This window comes from Bombyx mori, chromosome 7 (genome assembly GCF_030269925.1).
Source record: "Bombyx mori chromosome 7, ASM3026992v2".
Lineage (NCBI taxonomy): Eukaryota > Metazoa > Arthropoda > Insecta > Lepidoptera > Bombycidae > Bombyx > Bombyx mori.
In genome coordinates this window covers 10106081-10117583 of record NC_085113.1, presented here as the reverse complement: position 1 = coordinate 10117583, position 11503 = coordinate 10106081, and the positions used below count along the sequence as shown (strand labels likewise).

The following is an 11503-nucleotide window of genomic DNA, read 5'->3' as shown; positions in this document are numbered from 1 at the left end:
TGGCTATATTACCCGTCGAAATAAAAAGCATGCCTAGAAAGCGAACGTACATCGAATAGTGTAACATTAGCAATGATGATGTTTTGTCTTAACGTTTTAATTAATCTCTCGAACTAATCGAAAATCGAACAGCTGCAACAGTTTTCATGTTATGTCTTGGAATACTACTCGGGTACAGCAAGTTGTGGTGACCACAGAAATTGCAATAGAGTTACTGTCCGTTACTATCCGTGGCGTTCGTGCTGACCCGACGATTTAACCTCGCTACTAATAGCGTCATGTTGCAGCGATTAATCGAACCTTATCATTGCTTAGTAAATTGGCTAATTATCATGACTTAGCTTTTGCGATAATGCCGTCAAATTTAATGTTAATTCATATACGGTAAGTAAGTTGTAAGCTGTTCCGGCTGGCTGCAGATAAAAACGAATATAGAAAGCTAACGGCCAACCTTCAGGATTGAAGAGGCACTGGAAGAAGAAGAAGAAGTTGCATACGGCTTTGTGTATGCGTGCTCTGGGCGAGCTTGTTAAAGGATTCTGAAACTCATTTATACCACCATAATTTAGTTGCTGCTGGGATAATTTAGTTTAGTTGTACCATAATTTAGTTGCACCTGGAGCCCATAGATATCAACAACTTAAATACCGCCACACATTCAAGAGTTAATGCAGGAAAGACATCTTCGTCATCAACTCACACTGCTGAGTCTGTTGCATTCATGGATTTTTCAGTTATGACAACCTGTAACACTTTTTTTACTTCCAGATGTATCGATTTTCATTCAATAACTTTAGGCTAGTACACACAATCTCAAAAAGAAAAGAAACTATGAATAGACGAGCAGTTTGGGTTTCGCACCAAACACCCCTGCATACAATAAGTGCCCCGCCTCACGAAGCACATCTTAATAGGGCTAAGTAGGCGGAAGCCAATTCCGACTAGATTCCTCTTCTTCAATATCACAAAGGCATTCGACAAAGTCTGGCATAACTGTTTGATTTACAAACTGTATATCATGGGAGTCCCAAATAGATTCGTGCTCATCATACGAGACTTCTTGTCGAACCAGATCGCAGTAACCAACATTGGACAGTGGTTCTGGAAGTGGCGCATTGACACCAACCCCACGAAAAACACAGCAGTACTCTTCAAAAGGGGTTGCCCTCCGAATACCACTTCGAGCAGCCCACTCCCTAATAGGCGCGTTATCACTTCCGCCGTTAGCCCCATCACTCTCCTTCATACCGTGGGCACCGAAGGTCAAATATCTAGGCATCATCCTCGACAGAGGGTGGACATCCCGACTCCACATCAAAACGGTACGCGACCGTGCCGCCTTCATATTAAGACGCCTCTGTCCCATGCTTTGCAAGCTAAGTAAAATGTCCTTTCGAAACTGTGGTGACACTCTACAAAACTTGCATACGCCCTGTCATGAACTATGTAAGCGTAGTGTATGCTCACGCGGCCCGCACAAACTTGAAACCCCTTCAAGTTATTCAATCCCGTTTTTGCAAGATAGCCGTCAGAGCACAATGGCTATTAAGGAAGTGGATATCCATGATGACCTGGAGCTTGACTCAGTCAGTATGTATTTACAGTCGGCATCATTGCGCCTCGTGGAAAAGGTGGCACGACATGAAAACCCTCTTGTCGTGGCTGCCGGGAATTACATACCCGATCCTGTAGACCGAATGGTAAACAGTCGACGTCACCCTAAACACGTCCTTACGGATCCTCCCGATCCATTAACGGTGCTTTTCAGCTCCACAACCACTGGTCACCGTCCTCGTCGAACCTGTCGCTTGTGACGAAGGGTTTGACGAGTGAATTAGCCCACAAACACAGCCCACTGAGTTTCTCACCGGATCTTCTCAGTGTATCGCGTTTCCAATCCTGTGGTAGATTCTGCAAAGCACTGCCATTGCTAGGATCAGTGTTAGCAACACTCCTGGTTAGTCTCGTGAGCTCACACGTCAAAAGAAAAGCTGAAATAGCCTCTCATGGCTATCAGCATGGATAGGATGAAAAAAAAATTTTTTTTTTTTTTTCGCGTAGATGGCCGATCCTCCTACGAGGTCCCCGCGCAAAAGGGGCGCGCGTGGTATGTGAGACTCAACGATCTGCATGGTGTTGTGATCAGACCACGGGCCCAAGGATTTTAGGGCCCACCCACTAAATGACTCCCCTGCACTCTTACACCCGACGTCCGATCCCCTCCGAGGTCAGAACCCGGATGAGGTAGGGGGGCTACCGCGGTCAACACTACAACCAGACGGCGTGGCTCACCTCAAGGACGCCCAGCCGACGGAGCCTTCGAGGCGAGTCGAAGGCTCTGAAACGTCGGCCGTCTCGGTACGGCAGCCCGTCGGGCCGCCCAGACGGTGCCGCTGGTGTCCCGGAATACCCCGCTGGACCAGAACCAGCCTGCCGGGTCAGGACGCGATACACCGTCGACCGCAAAGCAGGACATGAAGTAAGTATTCTACTAACTCTTTCTTGCTTTCATGTGCCAACGGTACACGGTTTTCTAGATTGTTTTGTTTAGTCTTAATTTTAATTAAAGACATTCTTTAATTCTTAGTATAAGCATCAAATAAATAAATTATTGTCGTGTAGTCACCTGGCACACTAACTAAACACATCTTTACTTACTTATTAGTAAACTGCACGTAATAATGACTTTAATGATTGGAGTAACGGTTTCAGAAGTTAGATATTCTACAATTTAATTCAGTTTTATCTGAAACTAGCTGACCCGGCAGACGTCGTAGTGCCTCAATAAATAAACCAAAGACCTAAACTTTTGTTTAAAATAAAAAAAAGGAATCCGTCCGACTGGGTACACATCAAAGGAAAACAAATTGTTTTTTTTTTTTTTCATTTAATTCCGAGCATTTTCATATTTATCTACCTTTTAAACGTTCTCTGGACTTCCACAAATAATCCAAGACCAAAATTAGCCAAATCGGTCCAGCCGTTCTCGAGTTTTAGCGAGACTAACGAACAGCAATTCATTTTTATATATACCTACATATAGGTAGATGTAATTTTTTCAGATAAATTCTGTATAAATTTCAGGCCGTATCCTCGTCTGTCTAGACAGGCAGGTAGGGAAGAGAAATTCATTCTTTTGAAGGGGAGTTAATTCCGAGCCCGATGATTAGTGGTCGAAAATGACACTACCATTTGAATTGACAGACTTATATTAAAGGCATGCTGCCGGCATGTCGAGTTATTGGCAGATTTCATTCATTCACAAACTTAAATACGCTACACATGTTGGTGAAGTGAAAATTTTTTGGACATCGAACGTATTTCACAATTAGAGATTAGAGACAATGATAAGAAAGATGAATAAGCTCGCCTCTTGATAAGTTGTGACTGGAGTTCATGGACGTCACACAATAGATGTCGTACAAACCACTTTCATGCATGAGGCATCTCAATTGTTTTCTATCACAACTGTCCTACTCGTCACTCATATAACTCCTTCGCGGCAGAAATGTACACAAAGAACCTTTCTGTGCGGGATTATAGATCTGCATTATCACCAAGAAAAGTATCGTTTCTTATCTTGATTAAACCGGGCATCTTGTCCTTTAGACCAATAATAATACTTCTTGTGGTTAGAAAGCGTAGGGGATGACAGGGGATTGACTAGTCTACTAATCTCTGTAACAAAAAATATATACTATAAACATTATTTCAGCTGACCTACATAACGCCATATCCAAAAACTCCGGCTCCTAATTTACGGGTCATCCAAATCGCAGAGCATGCCTTCGAGGAAAAAATGAGTAAATATACAATTTTGTTTGTTCATTACTTTGTTTTTATTGTCAGTGTCAGTCAGTGACTGAGCAGTGTGAGTTGATGACGAAAATGCCTTTCCCTACGAGGTTCCCGCGCCTAGGCGGCGCGCGGGGTACCTGGGACTTGACGATCTGCAAGGTGTTGGGAGCAGACCGCGGGCCCAAGGAATTTTAGGGCCCTACCCACTAAATGACTCCCTTCACTCTTATATCCGACGTCCGATCTCCGTCCAGGGTCAAAACCCGGTCAGAGTAGGGAGGTTCCCGCGGTCAACACTACAACCAGACACGTGGCGCCACCCTGAGGACGCCCGACTGACAGGTCGTCGAGGCGATAGTCGACGACCAACGACGTCGGTCTCCGCGGTACGGCGGCCCTACCAGGCCGCCCGGGCCATGCCGCTGGTGTTTCGGTATACCCCGCTAGGCCAGAACTAGTCTGCCGGGTCGGAACGCGATACACCGCCGACAAGCAACTATGTTGTGGTGGTGTAAATGAGTTCAGAATCCTTGAACAAGCTCGCCCAGAGCACACATGCAGAAAGCCGTATGCAACTTAGTAAACGTATATGGGTTGACAGTGAACTGACTGACATTATCGCAAAATCTAAGTCGTGATGACTAGCCAACATACTAAGCAATGGTAAGGTTCGATTAATTACTGCAACATGACGCTATTAGTAACGAGTGTCCGGTCACCGTCCTCGTCGAAGCTCGTCGAGCCCTTCCTCGTTTGCGACGAAGGGCTCGACGAGCGAATTAACCCATAGACACAGCCCACTGAGTTTCTCGCCGGATCTTCTCAGTGGGTCGCGTTTCCGATCCGGTTGTAGATTCTGCGAAGCACTACTCTTGCTAGGGTCAGTGTTAGCAACACTCCGGTTTGAGCCCCGTGAGTTCACCTACACACGTTAGGGTGAAGCTGAAATAGCCCCTCAAGGCTATCAGCATAGGTAGGAAAAAAAAAAGTAACGAGGTTAAATCGTCGGTGTAACACCAACCGATAATTCAACAGATAGTAACTCTACTGCAATTGCCGTGGCCACTCCAACTTGCTACACCGGAGCAGTATTCCAAGAAATAATAACATGAAAATCGTGCAGCTCTTTGTTTGCTTTAGTTCGAGAGATTAATTAAAATGCTTAGACAGAACGTTAATTTCTATATGTGTGCGGTGTTAATCAATAAGTGGCTTATTTTCATTTATTAAACGCAGTTTTACTTGTGTTTTGGTGATACTAAGTGACCCAAATGGACTTTTACTTGGCAAGCGGATTCATTCATTTCTAATGTAACACTATTCGATGTACGTTTCTTCTTTTTTATTGCTTTGATGGGTGAATGAGCTCCCGGCCCAATTGGTGTTAAGCGGTTACCGGAGCCAATTGACATCTGCACCGTAAATACCGCCACCCACCTTGGGACATGAGTTCTAAGTCTCATTTTTTAAGTACAGCGGCTGCCCCGCCCTCGAATCCGAAACGCATTACTGCTTCACAGCAGAAATAGGCAGGGTGGTGGTACCTACCCGTGCGGACTCACAAGACGTTCATCAGTAATTACGCATATTATAATTTTGCGGCTTTGATTATGTTTATTACACGATGTTATTCCTTCACCGTGGAAGTCAATCATGAAAATGTGTTAAGTAAGTACGTATTTCATTGTAAAAATTGGTAACCGCCGGCGGGATTCGAACACCGATGCATTACTACATAGGAATGCACCAGGCGCCTTATCTTTTAGGCCACGACGACTTCGATTAGGATGTTTTTCGCTTCCATTAGTCATGATATTCGTTTCGATACCCAATATTCGAAATTCCCCTTATGACTCGAGTTTCTTAAAACAACAGGCAGCTTATAAGCTTTTTGGGTGTCATAATATAATGTCTGAAAGTGGCACCTGTGACAGAGAAGCTGAGGAGTGCGCGTTTGGGATAGTATGGACATGTGATGAGGCGAAATGAAAATGACATTGGTAAGAGAGGGTTAACTATGAATGTGGAAGGATATAAGGATATAAGGACCTAAGAAGAAATGGATGGATTGTGTGAAAGACGATATGGGTAAGAGGGGAGTGAGCGAAGAAATGGTATATGATTGAAGAGTATGGAAGGAGAGAACATGTTGCGCCGACCCCAGGTGACTGGGAGAAGGGCAGGATAATGATGACTTAAAATCCATGTAAGTAAGTATTTGAATGTACCTATAGAACTGAAAAATTAAATCCAACTTCAAATGCAACGCTGTAGTCAAAGATTGATCGAAATAGTTTTCAAATATACCAAATATCCTCAGAACTTAATAGTAGAAAGGTAAAAATGAACATAGATCAAATGTAACAAATGCAAAATCGATGCCGACCCGCTTGGCTTTCAGTGTTTGATTCGACTTTGATTCTATCGCTAACAAACTCATTATTCACTAAACTAACCTGAAGATGATCTAAAAATTTACCCGTTTCGAAGTCTATATGGACATATATTATTATAATGACTTTTATATTTATAGATGAATCTTGTATTTCAGACTCCATGTTCACTATAGAAAAACTAATAGATAACACTTTTGCACTAAAGGAAATGTTTAGCATTCTCAAGTCTTTTATTGATACAGCTAATGATACAGTATCTAATACGGAAGTACAGCAGCTGATGTTAGATCCGCAGACACATTTTGATGTTGTTATTGCAGAATGGATGCTAACTGAAATTTTTAGTGGGTAAGGTGGAACAATCATGAATAAGCATGTAAAACCTAATAAATAAAACAATTGCGTAACGAAGATCTGATAAAGATAATTATTTGGATCTAAATGAAGTCACGATATAAAAATCTAATTATGAAGTCGTTGGATACATCAAATCTAGTATCTGAGCTCATACCCATTATTATATTTTTTGAAGTGATGGCGTCTTAAAAATCGATGAACACCAGCTGCATGCACGAACAAAGTGTCACGTTCCCCCTGAGCCTGACTGTGCAAGCGAAAACGCGGAACAAGCGATAGAGAGGCACGATCGGCCCAAGCGTTGTCTTGTGACATATTTTTTTCTCATCTCGCGTGACATCAGAGCTAGCAGTTCGAATAATTCTGTTACTGATTTTACCACATAAAACTATCGTCCGTAAACCAACTTCACAGCAATCAAGATTTTTTTATCTGAAACTCCTCTCTTTTATCTGATTATAGGTGAAAAAATGTTCACACCGTTACCACCGTATCAGAACTCAATTGAAAACTTTTTACACATGAATACAATATTATGAAATTATCTACTGTGGACGTCATATTTCTATTTAATATTATAAGAGTTATAATGGATATTCAACCATCAATATCTAACAGGAATACAATGTTTTTTCAGCTTCAGTACAATTTTCAACTGTCCACTCATATGGTCATCTTCAATGGAACCACACAGCCCCATATTGCAATTGATAGATGAGATGGTCCATCCGGCGTATTCATCAAACATGCTAGGGCTTTTTGAACCGCCATACAATTTCTTCCAAAGAGCAATAAACACTTTGATAGAGATCGGATTAAAAGTAGCCAAATGGTAAGTGTCTACAGATAGAAAAGCGAGGTAAACGAGAGTTATAGAAACATTTCTGCTCATTGCCTTCTGAAGAAAAAGCATGTTTTAAAAAGTTTGTCGATATCATGATCGCAAACTTATGATCTTATTGGGGGATGTTTGATTAATTACTATTAAAATGAATGTGGACGCGAGGATAGCAACAAGACCGGTGGATTCCTGATACAGTGAACTGACTGCGTTTACTTATTGAAATAATTAGTGGAATTTTATTATCGTTAGTTTTCGTTATCTATTACGTCCTAATTGATAAACAATAGAAATATTAAATGTGTGATTTATAAAGCTGTGTCTTGTCAATGCATGATTCGCACGCTGCAAATATAAGACCTCTAATTAACATGTAAATACAACTCATATGCTGACAAGTATTATTAGCCACTGGGTATCGTATGAGCAGCTATACGAACACACAAGTTCAGAAATTGATTATTTTTAAATACACAAGATTTATGTTCCTAACAATAAAGACATCAGAGATCTACGGCAAATTCTTTAGCATTACAATGCCTGTTTTTTTAAATGGTTCATTAGTTGTGATGAACAAATTTCTAAAAGAACAAGTGCTTAAGGTTTAATTAAGGCAAGTGCTAAGAATTGCATTTTCTATTCAATTCATTCGGGTACAAGATACTTCCATTAAATAACTAAAATAATAAGTCTTTGAAATATCTAATGAATCAATTTTATTGAGCTTGATCTAATCTTGACATGTTTCAAACAGGATTCTTTGTAACTGCCATAAAACATATTTTGACTGTCCATTTCAACCAGACTAATTTACAAATTATTTGCATTACTATTGGTACTTGATTTTCATATTATTCTCTTTTGCAATATTGTGCTTCTGCAGAGACTAATAGCACTCACAGCTTCTAAACAAAATATACTTTATCCAATAGCACTTTGGCTAACCTACCTGGTCTGCGCTAGTAAATTTATAACCAAACTGATTTAGTTTTTAAAAATTTGTCTATAAATAGGTTTTCCGCTTTGATAGAAGAACAGATTTATAAAGAAGCATTTGCAGCTGCATTCAAAGCAAAAGATCTCGTTCAGCCTAGCTTGGAGGAATTGAGATACTCTGCTGCTTTAGTTTTGGGAAATTCCCACGTTTCTTCTGGAGCTCCGCTGAAATTGCCACAAAATTACAAGGCTATTGGCGGATATCATATAGATGAACAATCTAAACCATTGCCTAAGGTAGGAAGAAAATGATTATACAACAATCAGAATGATGTAAAGGTAACATGTGAGGGCCCTATGTACCAGCGGGGAATCCTAAGAGTACTACTATATTCCTATGAATAACCTTAAATCGAAGGGGATTATTTTAGACAATAGGGTATGATTTGCAATAATGAAATATTTAATAAATACTTAATTTTAATTATAATATACATACATTGGTCTTATTCAACGGAACTGCATCTAGGAACGTGTTAATGATCTTTCTTTCAGGAATTTAAGAACATTCTAGACAACTCGAAGCACGGCGTTATTTATTTCAGTCTAGGATCGATAGTTCCAAGTAAATCGATGCCTGCAGAAATCAAAAATGGATTATTTGAAATGTTCAGGAATTTGAAATATACTGTTATATGGAAATTTGAAGATGAATTTCAAAATGTTCCTGACAACGTTCACATCGTAAAATGGGCACCACAGCAAAGCATACTAGGTACACTAGATCAAACTCGAACAAAAATCGATGCAATGAAACTCGTTTTCATAAGCGATCAGTTATATAGTTTATATTTCTATATTTTAGCACATCCTAACTGCATTCTCTTCATCACCCACGGTGGCTTATTGTCTACGACGGAAACATTACATCACGGTGTTCCTATTATCGGAATGCCCATATTTGGAGATCAGGCCATGAATGTCAAGAAAGCTGTCCATAAAGGCATTGGACTAGAAGTGAAATTTGACTCGGATACTCCAAAAAATTTGAAAGCAGCTATAAATGAGGTTTTGTCCAATCAAAAGTAAGTGTATTTTATAATTATTTCATAAATTACATTCAATACGTTTACATTAAAATATATACCACTTGTAGGTTGAAAATAAATTACTATAAAATAAATAACTGGGAACAATTCGCGCACGATCATTCAGCCCCAATTTAGGATTCCCGGTACCAGAGACTGATAAAAGCAGCACAACTTCTCTCAATTCAAAACTAAATCCTGTACTGCTGTTAATTGCAATATTGAACCTTATACATGTGGCTGTGCGGAAATTTTATTTTTCTGTACTTTAATAGCTTCAAGTGCTTAAAAAAGGTCAATTTAAAATCAATTTCTTGGCAAAAATCCGGCAACAGTCCTTTTCAATTCGTCATATTATTTTATAGTAAGACCCGCTATTGGCATATTATGACAGTTTATATCCTAGAACTACAGCTCACAGAGATCATTTTTGTCACACACCCAAGATGTTCCCTGAGCTCTACACAATTTCTTCAAACAAGGATCGACTAGAATCACACAATGGTGTCTCCTAAGAGTAAACGTAATCACTTGATCACAGTCACTGAGTGTCTGTCAGCTTGTATACCAATAAAAATAAATAAAGTATAGTATTATTAACCGTAGTTGATTTTTAATCATAAAGCTGTTATCGCCAGACATACATAATACACACTAATGCTACAAAATGATTTATAACAAAACGACATTGGATTACAGATCAATCTTAACGTAAAATTCAATGAAACCATTTCGTGTTTTCTAGTGATGAATTTAAGTGCGGCAGTAACCTTAGTGCAAATAAAATACGTTTTTAGATATCGCGATCGAGTTAAGGAGTTGTCGTTGATATATCACGATCGTCCGGTGTCTCCGGGTGCTGAGCTGGTCCACTGGGTGGAGCACGTCGTCAAGACTAAAGGAGCTCTTCATCTGCGCTCACCAGCACTGCACGTGCCTTTGTACCAGAAGCTGTTATTAGATATAATCTTCGTGTCGTTATTGTTGTTCCTTGGTTTTGTATTCTTCGTCAAATTTATGCTGACCCGGTATTTGAAAAAGAAAACAGATATTAGAAAAAAAACTTTGTAGCTTTAGACCTTATACTAATTATACTTCAAAATGAACTGCAGATTGCTAAGTAATACTTTATACATATTTAGGTAAATGGTTGGATATCCTAGATTTCAGATCTACCTATTGCATGTTACAAATTCTAAATGGTTTGAATGTTCTTGTTATCTACAAAGTACGTTTATATTATTATTATAAACTGGATACGTATTTACGTAACGGAATCTTTCAATATAATTTTCACGAACTTCATGACGTACAATTGACATTCCAAGACCGATGGGCAGTGCATAGTTATTTTATTTGTACCACTATCGTGATTAGGATCAAGTCACATGAATAGCCGCAAATATTTTAACTGCATTTTTAGAATCAGATTTATTTGCAAAACTCGATTTATTTGTATATAAATGGATGGCCTAGATAGAAATTAAACCCAGCAAATGGCTGATTTAAAGACATCGCAGTCTTCAAATGGCCAAAAGAGCACTAAAAATAAATTTATGTAATTTCATTTAAAAAATAGGTATTTTTAAAATAACTATCTACTTCCCAAAGGCAATGAAGCAACTAAAAGCAAAAGTTTACCTTGCCAAGAAAATTATAGTAATAGACGGCCAAGCAAAATTTAAGTCCCTGAATAAAGTATAATAGCAAAAGTGATTAACAGCTGTACTTAAGGAGTGCTATATTTCAAACTACCCGCGATATATATCTTTTTTTCAATTAAAGGTTTCTACAATATTTTATTAGAAGGCGAATGAGTTATTTAAAAGTTTAGTATTAAAATGAATTGTGAATTTAAATCTAAATATAGTGTCAAGCAAATAATACACTACAATATTAGTTTAAAGCTATACCTAACGAAGTGTGTAAATGTAAATTATATTAGCGATGAAGTGAACAAGCGTGAAAAGCAAAGCTCTTGTGTTATTCTACGTTGCGTTTAATAAAAATTTAATGTGAAGCATAAAAAGTGATTGGCAAAAATGAGAAGAATGACCTTTGGACTTTTTGTTAGTAGTGAAAATGTT

The 11503-nt window shown here is 39.1% G+C and overlaps 1 protein-coding gene across 1 annotated transcript; it reads left to right on the top strand.

Annotated features, from left to right (window-relative positions):
• The first annotated feature begins 2470 nt into the window (after nt 1-2470).
• Nucleotides 2471-11018, top strand: LOC100862813 (UDP-glucosyltransferase 2). The gene is made up of 8 exons (XM_062669441.1): nt 2471-2479; nt 3716-3803; nt 6350-6542; nt 7189-7383; nt 8406-8625; nt 8884-9103; nt 9194-9413; nt 10214-11018. Exons 2-8 carry the CDS (start codon nt 3800-3802, stop codon nt 10485-10487), a joined length of 1326 nt encoding a protein of 441 aa, XP_062525425.1. The 5' UTR covers nt 2471-2479; nt 3716-3799; the 3' UTR covers nt 10488-11018.
• Nucleotides 11019-11503: the final 485 nt, after the last annotated feature.